The 25540-nt window shown below is 27.4% G+C and overlaps 2 protein-coding genes across 4 annotated transcripts; one reads left to right on the top strand and one right to left on the bottom strand.

Annotated features, from left to right (window-relative positions):
- On the bottom strand, positions 1 to 22117 carry LOC126850039 (adenylyl cyclase-associated protein 1). Of its 3 annotated transcripts, none has more exons than XM_050592656.1 (9): positions 21932 to 22117; positions 13499 to 13711; positions 9094 to 9394; positions 8700 to 8984; positions 8389 to 8624; positions 8107 to 8285; positions 7157 to 7360; positions 1746 to 1889; positions 1 to 1670 (listed from the first exon to the last, which is right to left on the bottom strand). In XM_050592656.1, exons 2-9 carry the CDS (start codon positions 13641 to 13643, stop codon positions 1587 to 1589), a joined length of 1578 nt encoding a protein of 525 aa, XP_050448613.1. In that variant the 5' UTR covers positions 13644 to 13711; positions 21932 to 22117; the 3' UTR covers positions 1 to 1586. The 3 variants fall into 3 exon arrangements, with proteins under 3 accessions (XP_050448613.1, XP_050448604.1, XP_050448622.1); XM_050592647.1 differs by lacking the exon at positions 21932 to 22117 and adding an exon at positions 18053 to 18602; XM_050592665.1 differs by lacking the exon at positions 13499 to 13711 and having other exon boundaries at positions 21932 to 22115.
- Positions 2664 to 6037, top strand: LOC126850057 (reticulocyte-binding protein homolog 1-like). The gene is made up of 3 exons (XM_050592678.1): positions 2664 to 2805; positions 3177 to 3304; positions 3388 to 6037. The coding sequence occupies exons 1-3, from the start codon at positions 2793 to 2795 to the stop codon at positions 5410 to 5412; spliced, it is 2166 nt and encodes a 721-aa protein (XP_050448635.1). The 5' UTR covers positions 2664 to 2792; the 3' UTR covers positions 5413 to 6037.
- Positions 22118 to 25540: the final 3423 nt, after the last annotated feature.

Here is a 25540-nt window from a genome sequence, read left to right as displayed (position 1 = left end):
TAGTCTACATAAAAGTATGTATTTATTACAATTGTGAGATACAGACAAATGAAAAATTTGCTTATAATATCGCTATTGTTCGTTATAAACTTATCATTTAATATAAGTAAGTTAATATTCCTTAATATTATTACTTAATATTACTTAATATTAATACTATTAATACTACTACTAATATTATCAGTATTAATATTAATAATACTAACTCTCATTAGAGATATCACGCTGTTAGATTCCTACTCAAGAGAATTTTCAATTATTATATTTATATTTATATTTATAATATTCCATTATTAATAAATACTATATAGTAGCAAGTGATATACATAGAGCAAAAATTTATCAGAGGCAAAGCATATCGAACTATTTATGATAACATTCAATACCATTCATGAGTAATGCTTGGAGGCCTAGTAATTTTTTTCCTGTTAACTATACGTGTACAATAGTTATTCAATTTAATATTTAGTAAAGATGAAGCAATAAGTTTTTGAGCAAAATTTCTTGTACCATAGAAAATGATGTAAATATATAAAAAAGCTATTCAAAGATGATAACATTTTTAATCGATAATATGTATATATCATATGTATATATCAGATAATACCATCATTAATATCATCTTTTTTTCAAATTTACTATGTAAATACTTGTCCATTAAAAAAATTCCGTGATAATCTTTAATAATATATTATAATTAATAAAATTATTGATGCTTGCGTAATATTAAATTTTTACATTATAAGTGAAAAAATTTCATAAAAATTTTTTTAATGTATTAAAATAAATTAATTTTTGTCGTACGCCATCACTCGTGTTTGATAGTATATTTTGGTAAAATAGACAAGTTCTTTTTTCGGAATTCGTCGATTAATAATAAATAACCGTAAATCTTAATCAATTGTAAAAAAATGTATTTCCGTTGTAAATATATATAGAATATAGAATATATATATAGGATAGAATAGATTTGGTTACATATGAATTTACTGCAAGTAAACAATAATAAAAGAGATTTTTTGCAATACATATTATGGAAACGCAAGTAGTGATATACAAAAAAAAATTAATTTATTTTTATATATTTAGTAAGAAAACAAATCACTTTTTTACTTCTGATATCACATTACAATATCGTTGCAATGGAGAAAGCTTTAGGAGAGCTTTATAGTAAGATTTGCGAACTGACTATTTTGATATAATTTATGTTGACTATAATTTGACAATTTATAATAAAATATTTTTAGAATATTTTTATAATAAAATATTTTTAGAATATTTTTATAATAAAATTCTTTTTAAGAAATTTTAATAAATTTACTGCTTATCATCGAATGCATCTGCTAATAATAATTATACAATTCATTATACAAATCCATTTGAAATCTAATTATATATACTAACAGTAAGTCAAATTGTTATACATAGGTAAGATATGCAGTATTTAATCTTTTTTTTAGTTCTATAAAGAAAACAATAAATAATAATATTAATAAATTGACAATATCTCTGTGACAATCATACTTTTAATGAGTTATATTGTTAAGAAGATAGGCTATATGCATTTAAACAAATCTCTTAAGCTTTTAACCAAGTGAATCGATAGCTGTAGTATTAAGACCATTCTGGTTAATAGTAGTCTTAAATTGTTCTGGTACTGGATATTCACTCTGTAATGTAATATATTTATATAATTGCGAAAATTACGAGCGCACATCTGCAAATTAATTGAAAAAAAAACTTACATAATCTCCATTAGCTTTGGGTACCATAACATTCATTTCACTAGATTTGCTAGTAATAAGTTCAACATTCAGAGATTCTGTATTTAAATACATTTGACAACCGTCCGTTTTGTCAATGGAAATTGTAGGTACTTTCCCAAGAACCTGCAAGTAAAAAAGTTTCTATTGTTAAAAATTATGATTATATACTGGCACAATATCTCCAACTCTTAATATTCAAAAAAACTAGCAATTTATTCAGAATGAATAACAATTGCTAGTGCATGCTAACTTCTCAGGATTGTTGAACATTTTATTGAACATATCAGTAATGGAAGATTTGACAGTTCTTTGAATTTTATGCACAATTTATTTATATTAGTCGAACAAAACCGTTCATAAAAATGCCGTGGAAAATTGGTGAGTTTACTTTTATATTGTTATATTACATTAGATTTAAAACACTAATCTGTACTGAAGAAATCTATTTTCCAAAGAATTCAACAAATGGAAACCTTTAGGTGGAAATTTCGAAACTGTAGCAGTCACGTGCGAAAGAACTTGGAAGGAATGTGTAATCGTGGTGGCAAATTATTTATGGTGCGAAGTGGTGTCTGATGTCGTTGATTATTTAACAAAAGAAGAAATGATATGGGTAAGAAAAGTAACATAATTATTCTGTACATTATTAGCACACAATTAACTTTTTAAATTTTTATTCCAAATTTTTTGTTAAATTTAGGATTTCTCTAAAATATCAAGTATTATTTTTAAAAATAATTTTAGATTGTACTTCTTGTCTCTAATATTTAAAGGTTCTTGTGACAGCGATAGCCATCGCTTCTACGATACTTATCCGTATAAAATATTGCAAAAAGATACATGCGGAAAATATTGTATTTAATAAACAAATATTAAATAAAGTTGGACATAAAATTCACGATTTAGAATTGAAAATCAATGTCCTAACATATAAAATGCAATATGGAACATGGCCATTACCACATCAAATCTACAATTTAAATCCAAAAAAATTGCGGAAGAATAGAATGACATTATCCAATCCGAATGATCGGAAAAAGTATGTATCTTAAAAGTACATAAAGATAAAAATATTAACTAATTAATTTTCAATAAATTAATTATAAAATAGTAAATAGATTTCGTTTATGTAAAAATATTATGTTTTAGTCATGTAAAAAGCAATATGTATACACTCCTTATTTGAATGCATATGTTTTATTCTTAGTAAAACTAATTAATTTTTTTGACATAGAGGAAGTAATCTTTCTAAAAATGAAGATTCTATATTACAACGGCAAAATGTACAATTTTTACCTTTAAATTCGAACGAAATTAATCGTCAATTTTCAAGAACGTTTTTAACACAGAATGGCAAATATTCCACATATTCGACAAACAATACATATAATTTATGCCAAAAATTCACAGATACTGTCCATAAATGTAAATCGTTTCTTAATGAATTGGAATATAACAATAAACGTTTGCATTCGTTGAGTAATTCGTCAGAAACTAGCAAAGCTTCTTCTTTGAAAATTGCTGATTCGGTGAAACAGGTAAGATTATTATCAATCACTATATTTGAAACATCAAATAATTGTGTATAATCTAATAATTCTATATTTTTTATATATTCTAGATAACTTTTTTTATGACAGAAAAAAGGGAGGCATCTCATGATTCTTATATAATGAAGAAAGAAAAAAAAATAAACAAAATGAAATGTATGAAAAAGGAAAAGGATAAAATAGAAAATATTAAAGAACTATATAGTCCAAATAACGTAAATATATCTACTGGCGCTACAGTTTTAACAAATAATGATGCATTACCGAAGGAACTTGTTTCTATTTTTCCAATAAGTCAACCAACGCATAATGTACAATCTTCTCGGGAGATTCTATACGAAGTTAAAAAGAGACTTCGCAGTTTACATAACGTGTTGCGAACCTATCAGAATATAAGCCGATCTTCGGAAAGACAGAAATCAATAGATAAAATCAATGAAATCGATGCATTTACATCCATTGAGAAAACTGGTGAAAATAAAATCGATATAAATTGCAATAGCAAAGGAAAATTTTCGGAGGAAAATTTGCCACAAATACAATGCTCTGTTGTAAGCAGTTCCGAATATTTCGAATTTGATTGCACAGAAGAAAGTTCATCTTCCTTAGCCGAATATTCACCGAATATATCTAAAGCGTATCAATATTCCAATGATGTCATATTGCAAAATGAAGATATAACAAAAACAACTTTATTTAATCCTAGAAAAAAGATATCCGAGATAGTATCGGGGAAAATATGTTACATTTCATCAACCGAATCTCTCGAAGACCAAAATATTCAAATTCAAAATAAAACATCTTCAATTAAAAACTTTACTACTAAAAAATGTAGAGATATATTTGACGAAGAACAATGCCAAGAAAATGTGATAACATCTCAAAAAAGCGGTCAAAGTAAAATATCAAACGATAGCGACAGAGAAGATAAATCTACAACATTATTGCTTCAAGAAGCTTTACATTTTAAGAAAGCTTTACTAACACGTGTTCAATCGAAAAAAGAGTGTCCAATAGATAGCATAAAAGAGAACAATATCAAAGATGAACTTTTGCCAGAATTAAATAACAATAATTTTCCTTCCATAATAATAGATATTAAAATGGAAAAACAAATTACTAATAATTCTCATGAAAAAGTTAATCAGTATTATATTTATTTAGAAATGAAACAACGACACGACTTATTTCCTGAATATTTGCAAAAAATAAATGCATTTGCGCACCATGAAAGCAAAAGGAATATAGAGAATCAAAATCATACTTCTGAAACATCTTCGCAATATTTTAGCATTACCGATTTGACAATTCGTAATAGTAAAGTTGGAAATAATGTTTCTATGAAACCTCCAGTTTATGAAAAAGTTATTTCAATCGTGATACCAGTCAGGCTGGAATGTCAAAGTGAAATCGATATAAATGAAAAATTGATCCAAACAAAAACTGTTTTGGGAAATATTAAGACTTGTGTAAATTCACAAAAAAATTTCAGAATAAATGTTGACAATATAGATAATAATGTAACCGATAAACATTCATCGACGATAAAATTCGAAGATCATATATTAGAACATATTAAAAACATCAGAGATTACATTGATACTTTTCTTCAAAGTCAAAATAGAGCAATCTCCAAAGCATGTAAAGTACTTCAGTATCAAAGTAAACGCGATATTTTACGATGTTTAAATGAAACAAGTCACATAATATTACACAATAGATTGTCTGCATTGTCTAATTGTAACAACACTGATCATGTTAATTCTTTAAATTCATCTAATCTTTTATTAAATGCAGAACCAAATTATAAACAGCAAATTTCTATCAAAAATAATACCTTAAAATGCTATTCAGACATATGTTTAAGAAGAAATCCAGAAATGTTTATGCCTCTTATTAAGGATAAGTTCTCTAACAAAAATAATATGCAGCACTTAACAGCAATAGAATTAAAAAGGAAAGAAGATTTATCTCGTCCAGCAACTTTAAAATATTATTATAAAAATCGTTCAAAATCTACAGACAATTTGGATTTAGAAAAATATATTATGCCAGATATAAAAAATGGCAAAATAAATAAAAAAAAGAATAGTTGATATCAGTGTGAATTTTCAGAAACGTGAGAAACAAACATAAATCATCAAAAATAAATCCTGAATAATATTATATATTCCAGTTAATGTCGTAACAACTGCAAATATTATTGAAATGCAAAAATTGTGTGACAAAATTTAAATACAATTTGATCTTCTGCACCAATTCATGCTTCACCAACAAAAAAATTATAAAATAGTATATAATGTATATTTTAAGTCTCTATCAAATATAAAACATTCACACACAGTTAATTTTCCAAAGAAAATAAATCAATTATATTATTGAAAGACAAATCTCTATAAATGAATGTCCAGATACAAATTTAGTAATTTGCTAAAAAAAAAAAAAATATTTCTTAAATTTCATATATTCGAATTTGATGAAATTTGTTGACTTAAATTTCATTTTAAATAAAACTCAAGATATTATTTGATGCAAGAACAACTAATGCAGAGAAAACACTAAACACAAATGCCAAATAATTTCAAATAAAATAATAAAATATCTGCAAGCGTTGCACATTTATTGTTTCTAACGAAAAATTATTTAATAGGACATTTATTGCAAACACACATTGTATTGTTAAATGAAAGCCAAAAGCAATAGATATACTTAATAACAAGTAAAGAAGTAAGGATTTAAATATCACAACTTATATCTAAAAAAATCATATTCAGTTTTTGACACCTGAAAGATAATTGGAGAAAGTTGCATCAATTTTATGCAAACTTATACAAAATAAATGTATAAAAAATAAGTTATAATCTACAACACTACAAGCTAAATATATTATATCACAAAATACATTTATTATATCTTTTATATTATCTTAAAAAATTGTTTAGACCTTGTAATAATAAAACCTCAAGTGCATACAAAAAACCATTAACTGTGCTACAAAAGAAGAGACTCATATAAAAAATCTCATAAGAGATGAGGAAATTGTGCAAAGAGACAATGTTTCAATAAATAAACATTTGTACATAAAGGATATTTTATCAATTAAATTAAACGCAGAGGAAAACAAATTTGTTAAAGAATTGGAGAAATATAATACAAGATAGTAATATAATGTCAAAGAAAAATTCAGGAATTCAATTTCTAATGAACAAAATGTAAAATTCTTAGCAACTGACAATAAATATTCAGATAAAATATCTATATATGGTAATAAATCAAATATAAAAATACGAATATATAAAATATAGTTCTCAAACAGCAACTATTATATCTATTACATCAAATGAAAATCTATGGAAAAATTATTCAATAAGTTCATTTATTTTGAAAATAGAGAATGTTTACAACAGAGCTAATACACAAAGATAAGATTATTGGAACCACAGAAAAAAATTACAACAAAATCTTCCATTACAGATGCATAATATATATCAATCTCCAACTTACATTATATAAATTGACATGTACAATATTTGTTTAATCACTGTAAAATTATTTAATAACTGTTAATATTTAAAAAATTTTTATTTATTGCATTCTCTTTTATAAGAATATATTTTTCTAAATATTTTTTACATTTTTTATACATTAAACTATATTCAAAATATTCTAAAAAATTAAGAATGCCAGAAATTTCTCATATGACAAAAGAAAAGTTCTTTCTTATATCAACATTTTATATCAACATTATTATTTTTTAAGAATGATTGATGACTTCCATATCTTTGTTTAAAACGTGATATTATAGCATACATTAATAAAAAATATTGCATTCATACATACCTGCATTTGTACGCTTTGACAATTAACGAATTCGATACTGGATACAAGAGAATCAAATACAACGGATGATTTACGACAAGAATCCATAATAATGGAATTTACTTTGCCTTTAATAGTAAGTGTACTATCTTGACATCGAAACATATAAATAACATTATTCATTTCCACATTATCGATTACTAAATTTTCTCCTTTCTGATACTCCTATAAAATAAATGTCTTTAATATACATATAATACATTAATTAAAAAAAAAAATATATATATATATATATATAAGTAAACACACACATACATATATATATATATATATATATATATATATATATATATATATATATTATAATAAATTATGTTATATAATATGTTTTATAATATTATACAGGATGTTTGGAATCGGTCACACCACCCGTCGTGTGTAAGTACAGCAGATAAAACTGAGGAGAAAAGTCCTGTACCATTTTTTTCTATAACTCTTAATAAAAAAGTTATTATTGGGTGAACTCTTAGTAAAAGAGTTATCGAATTATTATTGAGTCTGGTCTATCATCGCCGATTTTTAGCCGGCCGCACATCGGTGAGCCGCGCGCCTGGTAATGTGCGTGAGCAGCTATACAGCGCGGCTCACCAACATGCGCTCGGCTAAAGATTAGCGATTGACCAGACTTCACTCAATAATAACTTTTTTTATTAAAAGTTATAGAAAAAAATGGTACAGGACTATTCTTCTCAGTTTTATCTGCTCTACCTACACACGATGAGAGATGCGACCGACTCCGAATATCTGTATATATTTTATAATAAATAAATAAATAAGTATATATATACAGGGTATCCAGCAACTTTTCACACACCCAAAGTGTGAAGGTAGAAATATATATATATATATATATATATATATATATATATATATATAATATAATATAAATATTTGTATCTATAATTACCTACCACAAGCCATTTTTTACCATCACGAGTAAATACTGGTGATTTGTCAATAGGTACATTTGCCAATAACACATTTTTTATCGGTGTCACATTCGTAACTGCTGGTGCTTTAAATGGTGCAGGTCCGGATCTCAAAGCAGGATTTTTATGCGTTTGCATATCTGAAGTAACTTTTTTCAAATCTATGGTATAAATATTAAGTATCATAATGCTCTCAAATATTATAATCATAAAAAAAACAAAATTATAAAAAAATGGAATACAATAAAAAAAATAAATATTTACTTTTTGTGATATTTTCTCCTTGATTTATCTGAGCAAAAAGGGCGCTTCTGTCATCATTTACCACTGATGAAATATCTTCAGTTGGCATCGAGGGAGGTGGAGGAGGTGGTATACCCACAGGTGCAATACTAGTTTTTCCCCATACTAAACCCGTTGTATGATGTTGGCGAACGTATTGTTGAAGATCGGTTAACGTTTGTATCCACGCTTTACACCAATCTATGTGCATTTTATCCCTATAAATAGGAAACATTATAGCATTTGGATTTTTATTTGAAATTTTGAAACAAATAACTCTAGAAAAATGTTACTTTTCCTTCCAGTCTTTCAATACACGATTGGTATAAAATTGACCAGCGTCATTCATTTCTTTTATATATGGAGCAGGTGTAGGAGATACAGCAACCCATCCTAAAGCCGGAATACTTTCACTAATTGCTGATAAGTGATTAAAAAATGGCGATCCACGATTTCTTTCGCGAAATTCTTGAATCTGCTGAATCTGCATAGACATAGGCGCAAGCAGAGATATTTGTTCAGATTGATTTGCCGGTGCAGAACGGTTCGCCGCCGTTTGCACGAATTGAAGTTGAATTCTAAAATTAATCAAAATATATTTATTAATAAAATACAATATTCTATATTTTATAACATATTTACATGTGCTTTTAAATATATGATATTTCAACAAGTGGGAATACTAACTGAAAAGCCTTCTCCACAAACTTGCTATGAGTAGCTACATCACCACCAATCTTTTGACTTAATTCTAAGTATTTTTTAAGTGGCCCATTCAAAAGATCTTCATATCCGGCTATAGACATGTTTATTGACTGATTCAAAATTATATCTGGCTTCGTGGATTTCTTGGGAGAAAGTATATTTGTTTGTATAGCAGTGTCTTGAGTTTGGACTGCACAGTGTACTTTTTCGAGTCGTCTTGTTACGTTTTCTAGCCGGTTCAGCAATTCTTCTAGATATTCTTCTTTGTCACTACTTTCGTAACCTGTAATTTATTTTGCAAATAAATGTATTGATGCGATTTTAACAATAAAAAATTATTTATTCACTTATGTTTAAGAATAATAATAGAAAATGATAAGTAAATAAGAAAATTAATAAGTAAAAGAGAATAAAGAGTAATAAAAACTCCTTTCTATAGAAATTCGAAAACATCTGGAAATCTCAAATACTTGGAATGCTTCATCGAATATTTGAAACATGTTTATAAATAATTATTAGCATAATCCAATTGTCACATTAAAAACAATATGTATATATGTACATATATACAGGGTGTCCGGAAACTTTTGACACACATAAAGTGTGAAGGTAGATTGGGCCAAACTGAATCGAAAAGTCCTGTACCAACCACATGTACCACGTGTCAGCGTGGCTCATCAACGTGCGCCCGGCTAAAGCGCGCAATCAAAAGGCACAATTGATGTGTTGTTGATAGGACGCTAGAATCCATTGTTATGTATCGCTCGTATGTAACGGTTGTCATTTGTAGAGTGCTCCTTCCAAAATTTTGTCGCACGCCTAGCGACCCCAAACTTTTGGGTTGTCTTTGGGCCGTACTTTCTCACCGCGCGCTTATACTCACGCGAATTCGTCGATATTTTTTAATTAATTTCTCGAAAATTATTGCAAAAATAGCAAAGTGATACAGGACTTTTCTTTTCAGTTTTACTTGCTGTACCTGCACACGATCAGTGATGCGATGACTGATGTGATTGACGCCGGACACTCTGTACATGTACATACGTATATACCCATAATTCGCGGATCACCTCTCGTGTGCATGTAAAGTATGTTGAACTGGATAGAAGAGTCCTCTACCGTTTTGCGATTTTCATGACAATTAATAAAAAATTAATTTAAAAAGATAGGCCAATCCGCGTTTTGCACAAGCGTGCGGCAAGAAGAGATGTCTTACTGTAACGTGATACTAGGCGCGCGGCACACGCACGCACGCACGCGCGCACGCACGCACGCATTTATTTATTCATTTATATAAAATTTTGTAAAATTATGAAATTAAAATATCTTGTAAATTATTCTTGGTCAACTTACTCTTATATTATTTATTAGGAGAAATCAATTTATAAAAAAACTATGGTTTCATAAAAAATGTAAGTTAACTTTTCCTTGACTTTAAATAAGTTTAATTAAAATTCAATATTATTAATTTTTTTTACTAATTTTTTTACTCTCAAAATCATTTATAAAGTTTGTATAAATTATTTTTTGTATGACATCCGACAAACTTTATAAAAGATTTTGAAAGCAAAAAAATTAATAATATTGAATTTTAACTAAGATTATTTTTTAATATCATTAAAAAGTTAAACTTTTTTTTAATGAAACCATTCTAATTTTTTTGTATAAATTGATTTCTCCCAATATTCGGCATAAATAATATAAGTGTAGGATGGCCAAAAATTGAATAATTTACAAAATTATTATACTTTAATTTGATAATTTTATATGAACTATAAAATATTTCGTAAATTATTCAATTTTTAGTCATTCTATCCTAAAAGAATTATTTCAGTAGAAATATTAAGGAAAACAATTTATATAACAAATTAGAATAGTTTCATTTGAAATAAGTAGATTAACTTTTTCATGACTTTTGAAAAATGACTTTAATTGAAATTCAAGATTATGAAATTTTTTCTCTCAAAATCCTATAAATTTTGTCTGAAATATTTTTTTGTATAATGTCAAATTTCGAAAAAAACATCTTGTAACACTATGTGAAACGTTCTGTTATATACACACATTTAATTTAATTTTTTTGTTAAAATATTATTTGTCTTGTAAAAAATTTTGCAATGTTTCTTAGTGATGTTACATCTATTAGACTTTTTGGAAATTGGCAAGAAACTGAAAGATATCTCAAATGATGTCCGCAAAACGCGAAAATACTCCCGACTATTATTAGAGAAACCATTAATATCTCATACAAATATATTTATACTTACACACATAAATACGCGCAACAAATCATTTATAATGCAATATTGCAATATGGGTGAGGCAAATAAAATGTTACAAGTCAGTAACTCTAAAAATATTCGTCAAATCAAAAAGTTGCTCACGAGATAATTTCATGTATTCGAGGGCCCTTTTTAGCTACGTAATAAATCACTCCCCACTCTCCCTTTAAGGGAGGCGGAAAGTAATCTTATAATTTCAAATGGAATCCCCTACAAAATGTTGCATTTCGATTCTACGGGAAAAAAAATAAATTTTATCTGAAATATTTATTTGAAAAATACTATCAAAAGTTATAAACATTTAAACTTTAAAGTAGAGTCCATTCAAATTAATGATAAAACTATAAATTAAATTAAAGATCATAGATTTTGGTTTCTTACTTTATTAAATGTTCGAACTGTAGTTCGTTCTCATCTAAACATTTATTAATTTTGTTTTACAAAATTTTATCTAACTCTAAGAGCCGGTTTCTTAATAATAGTTCAACTTAGATTAAAGTTTAAACTCTTTTTTCTTTTCTTTTTTCTTTTGTTTTATTAAACTGTAGTTTAAACTATTATTGAAAAACTGGTTCTAAACATTCCTGGAATCACGCTAGCGCAAGCTTTGTAAAAGGAATTAATAAATGTTTAGGTAAAAATGGATAACATTTCAAAGATTTAATAAAGTAGAAAACAAAAAACTATAACCTTACATTTAATTTATGATTTTATTATTAGTTTAGATGCATTTTATTTAAAAGTTTAAATACTTATAACTTTTAATAGAAACATTTTTCAAAGAAATGTTTCAGATAAAATTTTTTTTTTTCCGTGGAATCGAAATATGTAATATTTTCTAGGGGATTTCATTTGAAATTATAAGATTACTTAAAGAGAGACGAGTGGGATGAGTTTATAGAATCCTTGAATACAAAACTTTCTCATGAACAACTTTTTGATTCGACAAATATTTTTAGAATTATTGGCTTGTAACGTTTTATTTGCCTCTTTTTATGTAATTAGAACATATGTTATAATATATAGGATGTCCGAAGTCGATTGCACCACCCGTCGTGTGCAGGTAGAGCAGGTAAAACTTAAAAGAAAAATTCTTTACCATTTTGCGATTTTCGCAATAATTAATTAAAAAAGAAATTAATTAAAAAATATTGGCCAATGCACGCAAATATTAGCGTACAATAAAAAGGGACAACCCAATGATGTGTGGTTACTGGATGCGAGAATCCATTGTTATATACTACTCATACGTAATCTTTGTCATTTGTAGGAAGCTGCTTCAAAAACTTCATCGCAATCGCAAACTTTTGGGTTGACACTGGATCATCCTTTCTCGCCATCGGCTAATACTCGCAAACATTGGCCAGTTTTTTTAAATTAATTTCTCAATAATTATTGCAAAAATTGCAAAATGGTAAAGAACTTTTCTTCTCAATTTTGCACACGATGAGTGATGCGATCGATTCCGGACCTCCTGTATATAAAAAGATTCCGTCATCATATGTAAAGATATATGATATGTATTACATAAAACTCTGAAGTGATATATTTTAGTTATATATCACATTATTACATGATTATTATCATATCTCATCATATTATTACGAATCGATTGACTAGGTTACTCTGCTTCTTTTTTTTTTATGTATAGTATATATAGTATGAGCGAGACAAATATCTGGCACAAATGACACACCGAGAAGCCGAGAATAAAATACGAATTTCTTCATTTGTTAGATGACTGTTCTTATTACTATACTATTCATACTAAACTCGGTCTAGATATGTTTAATGTATTTCGTGGGTGTAGCACCGCCATTTTATAAAATTTTTCACAACAAATTGTATAAAATAAATTATATAATTTGAAACGCGGACATGCATTGTATTGACATTAGAATATTGAATATTATAAAATGTCAAATTAATAATTTTAATTTAATATTTTAAATCCTCTATTAAAGTTGTCAGAAATTAAACTGATAAAAATAAATACTACATATAGAGTAAATTGTGACTTGTGAGACAAAGTGGATTACTTTGACTCCCGAATCACGGGCATATATACATATAATAAATAACTGGAAATTCAAGTGAGCCCTAACCGGTGTGCACCATCGGTCCTAGTGGGTCGAATCTCACTCTGTGTTCCGTCGAATTCTGCGCAGCTTGTAACAAATCGGAGAAGAATCTGTGCCGCCTTAAAGCTAGCTCATCACGAGCGACTGGCGTCGCTGGCGGCTCCTGCATGCCGCTACATGCTTCTGAGGCGTATTCGCCGTTGTCTTCCTCCAACAACCAATGTGGAATTGAAGCAACTGCAGAAACGATACACATACAACACGTCGTACTTTTATTCTTCTTAGAAAGAGATTTATCTTTCAAGAGCTTATGCGCTCTGCATTGCCCCATCCATTAAGTTTAAGAATAAGTTAATCCCATCTCTCAGATATTTTTTTTGTAAACTGATATAAATTGATAAGTATTGGATCACTTGTGGATATCGAATGTTTTCTTTACTAATAATACAAATATAAAATAAGATTGGAATAGAAAACATTAGTAAATTACAAATAAAAAGACAATTTTTACTCATAAATCAAAGTGGAAATTATTATGTGCCCTAACTTTACTCTAATTTTAAACTTACATATGCATGTGAGAAATATTCAATTATGAGTGTGTTTGGGGAGACGCTATTAACACTAACATCTATCTTTGTTATTTGCTAAAAATTGAAAGTAGAGCATGCTCATAATGCTAAAAGCGTGCTTCCCGAATGAAGCCTATTATAGTGGGCATACAAAAAATATTATATATTATTTTACAAAAAATTAAGTATGCAAAAAAGCTGCAACAAAAAATAAGAAACAAACTCTTCAAAATATTATATATGAATATATATATATATATATATATATATATATATATATATATATACATACATACAATATAACTATTCACAAAAATTAGAAAAATATCTAATTTTTCTTTCTTTTTTTTTTAATATACAAAATTCAATCAATTGTAATATCGTTAAAAGTGAACAAAATACAAAACAAAAGAATTTAAAGAAAAAAGCTTAAAATCTTTATTTTCGAAAGATTACTATTGTTTTCGAGTTTCTGAGTTCGAAAATTTTTACATATTTAAAATTAAGAGCTGGACAAAATGCGAATTTTCTTCTCAGGTTTTTTGTGTGTCCAAAAAGATCTGCAAAAATTTTCGACTTTCTAATGTGAAAACGTAAAGTTTTCTCTACAAAATCGTTTTTTTTATTTATCTATGATTTTTTGTTGCTGAATTATCGCCGATTAAAAAAATGAGCATTTTGATTTTGATTGCTTATAAAAATGTCCATTAAAAATCATTGTACCGTAATTCTCTAAAAAAAGATTCTTAAGACTGAAACTTTACTTTATCTAATATATAATTGCCAAAATTTTTTTTGAAAAACATGCAAATGAATATAAACAACGTAAAAATTAGATTGATTTTTCCTTTTTTCATTTTTATCTGGAAAACAATTATGTAGAACAAGAAAAATTATTAAAAAAATTTTTTTGTGTTGTTAAGTACCATGAATTTGAAAAAAATTGCTGAATAGCTATGAGATTTTTTTCATAATAGGGTCATTATGATTTTATGGAGCAAAACGTAGAAGAAATTGTGAAATTGCTTAATTTCAATAAAAAGAAGAAGATTCAATAATGAACTTCAATTAATACTTAAAAAATTTTCAGTGTACTGATACAGACTACATTTTTTTTTAATTTTTTAGTTTTTTTTTTATCGATGTTTGAGAAAAAATATCGCCGGCGTTAGCATTATTTATATCGTGTTACAAGGAAGTCAAATTTTTTCAAATTTCGATAAAAAAAGACTAAAAATACTTTTTTTTTATTTTTGCGGATACTTAGTAAAGATAATGTAAATATCAATACACTGAGAATATCAATTTTTTTATCATTAATTGAATTTTATTTTTTCTTTTTTTACCACTAAAATAAAGAAATTTCACAATTTTTTGTACGTTTTACCTCATAAAATCATAACGGCCATCATAAAAAAAATCTCATATTCTCTATTCGGCAATTTTTTTTCGAATTCATAGTACTTAACACCACAAAAAAAAACAGAGAGTAAATTCTTTTGTTCTACACATTTGTTTTCTGAGTAAAAATGAAAAAGGGAGAAAGCACTAATTTTTACGATGTTTGTATCCAGTTGTATGTCAACATGTTTTTGAAAAAATTTTGGCAATTATACATTAAATAAAGCGAAGTTTCAGTTTTAAGAATTTGTTTTTGGAGACTTATGATATGATAATTTTTAACAGGGTTATGAGTAATCAAAATCAAACTGCTCATTTTTTTATTTAATCGATAACTAACAAAAAAAGTAGATAAATTTAAAAAAGAAAAAAGGATTTTGTAGCAAAAATTTTATGTTTTCACATTAGATAGTTCGACAATTTTCGCGATTTTTGAGGGAGGAGGGGGGGGGGAGCATGCGACTAGGCCACAAAATAAGAAAATTTTTCATTTGGTCTAGCTCATAATTTATTACACATATATAACAATACCCAACTTTGCAAAAACTCAAAAACAATAGTACCCTTTTAAAAATAAAGATTTTAAACTTTAAAACTTTTTATATGGATTTCGTTTATTTTTAACGATGTTATAGTTGACTAAAATTTGTCTATTTAAAAAAAAATAGATATTTCTCTAATTGTTGTAACTAGTTTATATATATATATATATATATATATATACAGAGTATTCGAAAAGAGTCGGATCCCCCCTCCGATCTCCAGAAGTACTCATTTTCACGGAAAATGATTCGCACAAAAGTTATATAGCTTCGAGGCGGACATAAGATGATGTCATTAATTTGACCTTGAATAGTTGCTTGAAGGTCACCTTCAATTTTTTAAATAAAACTGCCTACTTTTTATTGCACATTCTTATAGCTTATCTCGAGAGCATTTCAAAACACTATAATAAAGTATTTATTCATTAAGTATTTTTTGAGTTATTTTATATCTTAATATATTTTAGTATAAATTATAAAATATCTCGAAAATTATTTAGTTTTCGATAATTGTATCGTAATACTTTTATATACAGAATAATAAGATTAATCAAATGGTGTACAGGAAATAATTGTTTTTTAAAAAAAGTATGCAATTATTTGCAATATATTTTTATAACAATTATTTATTTTTTTTTACACCATTTGATTCATCTTATTATTCTGTACATAAAAGTATTACGATACAATTATCGAACACTAAATAATTTTCGAAATATTTTATATTTTATACTAAAATATGTTAGATTAAGATACAAAATAACTCAATATTCTTAATGAAAAAATACTTGTATTATAGTATTTTGAAAGGCTCTCGAGATAAGCTGTAAGAATATGCAATAAAAAATGGGGGTTTCCATTTAAAAATATTAAATTGACCTTGACCTAACTTTGCCACCTATGATCAAATTAATACTGTCATTAAATGCGTCTTTTTAAATTACAACTTTTGTCTGAAATATTTTTTTCTGCAACGTTTACGAGATATTTGACCGTTTCCAGACTTTTCTAACACTCTGTATGTTTAAATCAGATAACATACAATGAAGTATAACCGCAAAGGAATGTAATTCCCCATACAAAAATTAGATGTAGATATAGAATTAAATTTTTCGTTCACAATTTTCAAAAAAATTGATTTTGAAAATTGTATTATGCTTTTTTAAATTTAAATAATTTATAATGATCTTTTGTCATACATCATCGTATTCGTCTCGACAATAACTATTAATAAATATATAAAAGCATCATTAGTATTAAAGCGATAACATCATTTTCGTTTTCAAATTTCTCCAAACAATATTTTTTATCTGAATATTTTTTATCTAAAATTCCAATTAGTCAAATCTGTTCAAATAGATTTTGCCAAATCGCTAAAATCTGCTGGCACATTGCGCACTTTTTGCTTATTAAAAATATTAACATTTTGCTTACTAGAAATTAACATTTATTAAAATTTATTAACATTTATTAAAATTTTTAATTAGCAATATTTCAGTATGTTCAAATAGCAAAAATATAAAATTAACTTGAATAATTATAGAACAAATAATATATATATTTGAGTTAAAAATCAACACAGACTTAAATAAATTGAAAAGAAAAAAAAATTGTGTAATAATTTCGAATAATTTATATTAATAACGTTACTGTTCACACATACACATGTTTTCTTTATGATCAAATATTAACCAAAAAAATTTTTTTTTAATGTAATAATATATAATATATAAATGTTAATCAAAATAACTACAATTTAAACAATTCCTAAAATTGTTTGTGCGCACGCGCGCGTGTGTGTTATGTGTGTGAGTAAAAAATTCACATTAAATATTTTACTTAATTCATACATTACGCCAAAATTTAAATTATAAAATATAATAAAATTATAAGATGTGTTCATACTCTGATAAGGGACAGATGTACATACATAATGTTATAGATATAACATTGTTACATGCTACATCAATAATGTCATTAATAATGTCATCAACATTTTTTTACTCATTAGTGATCAATTCGTAGAAACAAAAGATTACGGAAATTCTAACAAATAGTGATACCTGGTAGCGTTTTCTTAGCCGTTTCATTTCCATTCGAAGAGGCTTCAAAAACCGAATCATCGCCTTCATCCTCCGGTCCATCATCGATCGTTCTTTCTATGTATCCTGATGCATCATAAAGATTTGTTTTAATAGTGCATTTAGCACCAAAATTCACATTTTCCGTTTGTTCTTCAACAATATCATCAAAATTGCTATTATCTTTATCAATTAAATTGCCGGTTTCTTTTTTTATCGAAACAAGATTTGACTTATCTTTAATATTGGCATGTTCATTTTGTGTAATCTCACAAGAATTCTTTATCGTGGAATTAATGCGAATTGGAGTAAAGTTCAACGCAGTTGAAAATGTATCTTCCGATCTCTGCAAATTGCCGTTCAGTTTATCCGTTCTCATTAAAATTTTAATCTCGTCATCTACTTTTGCAGATATTGCAGATAGTCCAGGCGATCCAATCGGTGCGTCGTCTGTTTTCGATTTTTTCTCGGCATTTGTTTTCTTCGATATATTGTTACAAATGCAGCACTTAAACATTTTTATATATCAATCTCCTCAGCGTTATCACTCGCGATTATTATCGTTGCTACTGCTCTTCTCTCTTCAATACTAGTTGCGAATAGTCGATGTACAGTAGTATCATTTCTAATGTGATTACATAAACACATACACACACATAATTTCCTGTTTAAAATGTAGTTTCAAGTGTAGTTTCTTGAATATAAATTACACTACTATTTTTAATGAATTTGTAAGCAATTTAATAAATATATATTTAATATAAAACTCGATGATATAAATTCAATATGTTTATAGTCTATACTTCTATTGTCTCGATATATATAAATATTTATTTTAATTTCTTACATAATCATCGGTCACCTCGTGAGGGTTGAATATATTTTACTTGAATTGTCGACACAGTCTATAAGATATCAATAATATATAAGAATATCTGAACATTTTGCAGCAACGTCAAAGAAATAGATTCCAGAGTGCTATAAATGAAAAATACAGCTATTCCTATTTTAAAAATGCAGAAATATCCACTTATAATTTAATAATCAACTAGAAAAATCAAAGCTTAAAAATACCCAATTTTTACTAATTCGACCGTATCGCGAGAAAAAAATAAAATTTAAGAAATAACAGCGACAGGGAAAACGGTGACGATGATGAAAGCGGAAACAGAGATAAAGGCGGCGTCTAAAGAAAATATCCCAACCTGGATTCGACGTTTCCAGTTTCGACCGGCGCAGTACAGTCTCATCTCATTTTACCTCGCCTTGTTTTGCCACCCCTTATCTCACTATGTCACATTTTTCGCACTACCACTATTCGGACAAGAATCACTGTATTTTCACAAACATTTATATCCAAAAAAAGTTAATTATTTTTTAGTAAAAGATATATTGCTACAGCATTTTTCTTCAATGTTGTGTATTCAGGGTGTCTAATGTTGCAAAAAAAAAAAATTCCTGACAATTCCGTGATTTTCCAGGTATTTTATTCAAAATTCCAGATAAAAAAATATCTTAAAGATATTTCGGTGTAAATTTTTAAAATAATATTTTTTATTATATGTTTTCTAATATTTCTAATAAATTTTCTTTATTTTATTTATATGAAGAAAAACACAGAGGCCCTTAAGTTTTAAGTGCTAAATTTACAAATGTATTGAAAAAAAACTAAACATTCATAAAGTGAATATTTTCCACTTGCATATTTTAATTTTTTTATCGTTAAAAATTAGAATAAAGAATATGTACTGCATACTCAATATTTGATTAAGATATTGAATATATAAACAAGGAGACAAATATATATTAAACACGTAATATATATTAAACATATATTTTAAATACATAATTCATAATTTGGCTTATCGAATTGCCATCTGCTTACAATATAAGAACAAAATTATCAAAAAAAGAATTTTTCTAATTTTCCGAGTTCCAGTAGAATTCTATGAGAATTCCCTGATTTTTCCAAGTATAAAAAAAATCCTTGAGAATTCCAGATTTGCCATGTTTTTCTAGGGAGTAAATATCTGTGTACTAATACATGTATTTTTATTTTTATCTCCTATTTCATATGCAAATAAAAATATTCGTAACACACATTAAGGAGAACTTAAGAAATTTAAGATTGTCTCATATTCATAATGTTTATATATCAATTGGATTTTTCTCTATAATGAAGCAATCAAGCATTCAAATAATTAAGCTGTGCATATAGATAACAGAAAAATTATTCACTGCTTGATCGCAAATGAACTGACATTTTTACAATTTATTTTTTGAGAGATTTTTTCATCCATATATTTAATTTTATTACAAATACAAATGATATATCAGTTATCACATTTTATATATATATATATATACATATATATATATATATATATATATATATATATATATACATATGTGCAGCATCTTTATACATTATATATATATATATATATATATATATATATATATATATATATATATATATATATATATATAACTATTATAATATTGGCCTAGTTTACACCGAAAAACTTTAATACGTACTAAATACTATACTGGCCAATCACCATTCCATTCTTTGTAGGAATTGCTATGATTGGCCAGTATAATATTCAATACGTATTAAAATATATCAGTGTAAACTAGGACATTGTTAAATTACAAAAAATTTTTGATGGCAATTAATAATGACTACAAAAATAACTTACATAAAAAAAAAAAGAACAAAAAAAAATAAAATAGCAATCGCTATTTATTTAAAATGCATAAAATTCTGTTCATTTTTTCATATAGCACACACATACACACATACATTATAAACATATAAAAATATACAAACATACATCAAAAAATATATGTTTGTATATAATGTTTCAGAATTTTAATAAAAAAAACAAATTCATGTGTAACTATCTTACACAAAAAAATATGTAATATAATCAAATTGTATTGATATATATTGATATATTGATATATAACTAACAAATATGATAACAAATCGCTTACTCGAACAGCAGAACTTTAAACAAATTCATTCACTTATACTCCTACTTGCTGAAGGTTGCTATACATAAAAATATTCGTAAATAAAGTTATTAAAATGTAATCCAAGTTATTTTAATGTAACCTGTATATTCTAACTAATGAAATGTACCAATCTTCTGCTTTTTTGTATAAATTATTAAATTATTAAATTACAATAAATATTAATATAATATGATATTATTTAATCGAATATATGTTATATATATTTCACATACAAAAATATTTTAATGTGCAGTATAAGTAATTGAATTCATTGTTAATCTTGTAACTGAATTGCCAGAGTTTGAAAAATGTGATTAATAAAACATCGAATTTTTTTTGTAAATAAATTAAATTAAATCTTTCGAAATTATCATATTTACATAATAAATATAAAAATTAATAAAATCAGGAATCATCATGAGATATGAAAATTATTTGGAAAATAATGTTAAAAAAAAAATTAGTGAGTGACGCAGTGCACGATTCATGAAACTATATATATATATATATATATATATATATATATATATATATATATATATATATGCATACATACATCACCGGTATCAAATGGTAGATAGAATGATTCATACGAGCAAAAATATGATGGCAGATATAACCAAACTTTATCTATATTACAAAGTTTTTCTAACAATTGACTATAAAATAAAGTAAAAAGAAATGTGTATATGTTCTTAATTATATATTGTTCCGCGATTTCTTAGTTGTGCTTAATCTCTTATCGAATTAGCAAAAAGCCTTTGGAACGTTAACTTATATTTGTGATATTTTATGCTCTTCATCGCGTGATTACATTTTATAAAGAGCCTGTCTACTCACCATGAGCAAGATTTCCATGCGATTCACCCCCTGTTCCTTTGTAATCGGTAAGAATAAGACAATCTATCAGCAAAAATCTTTAAATAGAAATTTCAATTCACATACAACAATACTATAGATACACTAGGGCGTTTGCCGGATGCCGAAAGTAGTTTTCGATTACTCAGCTAAAGGTGCCTTTTTATATTCTTTCTCCGGTACTCTACCATAGACTTACATATATATAGGGAGTTTTCTAGTAAGATAAACACGATGTCATGCAATTGGTTATTAAGAATGGAGAATTTTCTAATCTTGAAAATCTTTCTATTTGTAAGGGTGCAAACCATATATGTAATTGTAACGTCCTATCAATTTTAAAAACTATATTTTAGCTAGTAATTAAGTACCGCTTTTATCCCTGCAAAATACTTAAAGAATAATTATGTAATCCATTTGCTTTTATTTTAATTGTTAACTAATTTCATTAATCGCTTATCATTCTAGTTCCATATGGTTATTTAGCCTAAAAACCGAATATATTTTAATCCTTTTAGTAATAATAATCGATGGCGCAAGGAATTGAGAATTCCTTAGATCGACGAATCAGGAAGAATTATTTAGAACTAGCTAGCTGTACACTAGAGACTTTCTAGAACTAACCTGCTGATTACTTTAAGAACGGACTTGCGAGCGAGTTTCACACTCGATAATATCGATACTAATATCTAACTTTTAAGATTTTAATATTTAAGCGGGGAGCACACACTTTTGCATAAGCGCATAGCAAGAAGTATAAGGAAATTGATTGGTTCATTTCGTTAGGCATATGTTTGTGGACCAACCAATTTTTTTATGCTTATTGTTATGCGCTTATGCAAAAGTGTATGCTCCCCGCTTTAATCGTACAGACAAATATATATATAATAATTACTCACTCTTAAATTGAGGAGTAAATGCGCCGTACTTTATGGAATCATAAAACGTATATAATAATAATTTGTTGACAATAATTATAATTATTTTATCCAAAACATCACATATAAAACTTTCAATACTATATCCAATACAATTATACTTTATAAATAATTAAAATCATATTAATTAAAACAGGTTATTATATAATGCGCGAATGCTTCCATAAAGAAATAATTTTAATAAAATTAATATGCTTTATTGTAGTATCGATCAAGCGACCATAAATATAAATTTAAGAGGCTTATATTTTATGGAATCATAAATTATATACATTACATATAATACATATAAGTTATCTAAAATATCTATTTTTTTTAAACTATAGAATGCCATAACTTTATATAAATTGCCAACTTATTATCAGAACTGAAATAAATAGAACAAATGATTCCATAAATTAATAAGCATAAATATTAACCATATTATTAAGGATTTTATATTATAAAATATTAACTAAGCTGAAAAGAACGCGCATCAGAGGCCTCATATCAGTGAAACCTGATATTGCGAGCGATAAGTCGAACGCGACGGCTACGACCACGAGCGCCGAAACTCAATAGTCAGATAAACATATCGATCGACAATTCTCAGAAGAATTGTTGTTAAAAATCTTCTCAGAAGTCCTTCACTGAATCATTCTAAGAATCTTCCAGAGCGCGACGCGTGTGCTGCGCACGGCCCGAAGACCCTTTGTTTCGACAGTATATAAGCCGGCGATTTCGAACCTTCGGGGCAGTCAAATCGGGCAGTCAATTTAGAGCATTACGTTCATTACAGTCAAATCGGAGCAGTAAAATCGGAGCAGTCAGTTCGAGCATTCAGTTCGGGGCATTACATTCAGATCATTCAGTCATAACATTACAGTCAGTTCGGTCAGTCAATTAAGAGATCTTCAAGCATTCAAATCATTTATTCTTAGCTAACATTATTCATTACTAATTCCTTACTATTTCGTACAAGTATTCGCTCCGTATTATTCGTTCATTATTCGCGTACTATTCACTATTCCATTTCGACTAATATAATTGTTGATTCAGTGTTAAGTTGTGTAAAACTAAGGAAATAATAAAAGACTTTGTGCATACATCTGTGTTCTTTTATCCGGCCTACTTCATCCACGACCGAGGTCTTAAAGGACGAGAGAAGGGCTTAACAAAGTATGACCAGAACTTGAACAGAAGGAAGGATTTTCCTGCCACATCACGGTAAGTACTTACAATTACTATAAATCCCCATCTTTCCATAAATATTAGAACTCTATTTGAATTAACTGACAACCCCTAATATCATTTAATTACCTTTTCATCCTTTAAATAATAAGAAATCCTTTGTCAAGCATTAGCATGTGGCTGATAGTTCCCAGTCAGTCAACTTTAATCTATTATCCTACTATTATTTAAAACACACCCATAATATCAATACTAAGTAAGATTTATAAATTCCATGCAAAATATATACTACTGTTGTCATTTGAACTAGACTTAATCTTGCAACACCTTGCTCTTTTTCCCGAAAATCCATCGTTGCCGAGCGCTTATGGTGCCCCTGGCGACTCCCTCCTTTCTTCCTAAATTCTGAATATAATCCTTAAACCTCGTTGCCGAGCGCTTATGGTGCCCCTGGCGACTCCCTTTTTCCTAAATTTTGACCTTGTTGCCGAGCGCTTATGGTGCCCCTGGCGACTCCCTCCTTTCTTCCTAAATTCTGAATATAATCCTTAAACCTCGTTGCCGAGCGCTTATGGTGCCCCTGGCGACTTCCTCCTTTCTTCTTGAATTCTTTATATAACCCTTAAACCTAGTTGCCGAGCGCTGATCGAGGTGCCCTGGCGGCGTTTCCTATCAATTTAAAAATCTCCCACAAGAAATGACAACAGGAGATTAAATTAAAATCAAATTTATTATCTAATTTTCTGAACACAACCCAATCCTTGAACCTAGTTGCCGAGCGCTAATTACGGTGCCCTGGCGACATTACACATTCTCCCTAAAATTCCATCGTTGCCGAGCGCTTATTACGGTGCCCTTGGCGACATCCGACCTCTTTTCTAAACCTTCCCTTTCTATCAGAAATTTAGAGTCATAATATAATCAAGTATTGATATTAAATAAAAGACCTTATTCGTTAGACAATTCTCATAATAAATTAATTCGATCTAACTAACTCTCTATTATTTAATGTCCACGATTTATTAATTACTCTTAATTTCTATTATAATATTCCTTTCCGAATCTTAATTCCCTAACAGTTGTACTGTTTCTAATTAATATATATATTTATATATATATCTTAAGTAATAAGCCCCTTGCATATGGTGCACCCGCAATACAAGCGGACTTGCCGTAAAAAACGGAATCATAGATCCGGCATAAAGAAACGCGTCAAAAGCATTTCTAATCTATTTCAGTTTAAATGTTCTACTAATAAATCAAAACCTCGTATAATATCTTGTAAAAGAGTTTTTTCCTCTCTAGCTCTTATAAATCGCCCGAAATTCTCACATAGATTTTATAAAGACATTCAAAAACATTCACGAACGAAACTTCATAATGAAATCAACTTAACTAATAACGGCCTCTATTTAATAAGTGACCCTACTGGCCTACGTATACGCCAGAATTTATATTACTAAACCAACTATATCAAAATATA

The sequence above is a fragment of the Cataglyphis hispanica genome, chromosome 1, assembly GCF_021464435.1.
Source record: "Cataglyphis hispanica isolate Lineage 1 chromosome 1, ULB_Chis1_1.0, whole genome shotgun sequence".
Lineage (NCBI taxonomy): Eukaryota > Metazoa > Arthropoda > Insecta > Hymenoptera > Formicidae > Cataglyphis > Cataglyphis hispanica.
The sequence above is the reverse complement of the archived record's forward strand: the minus strand, read 5'-3'. Positions and strand labels throughout refer to the sequence as shown.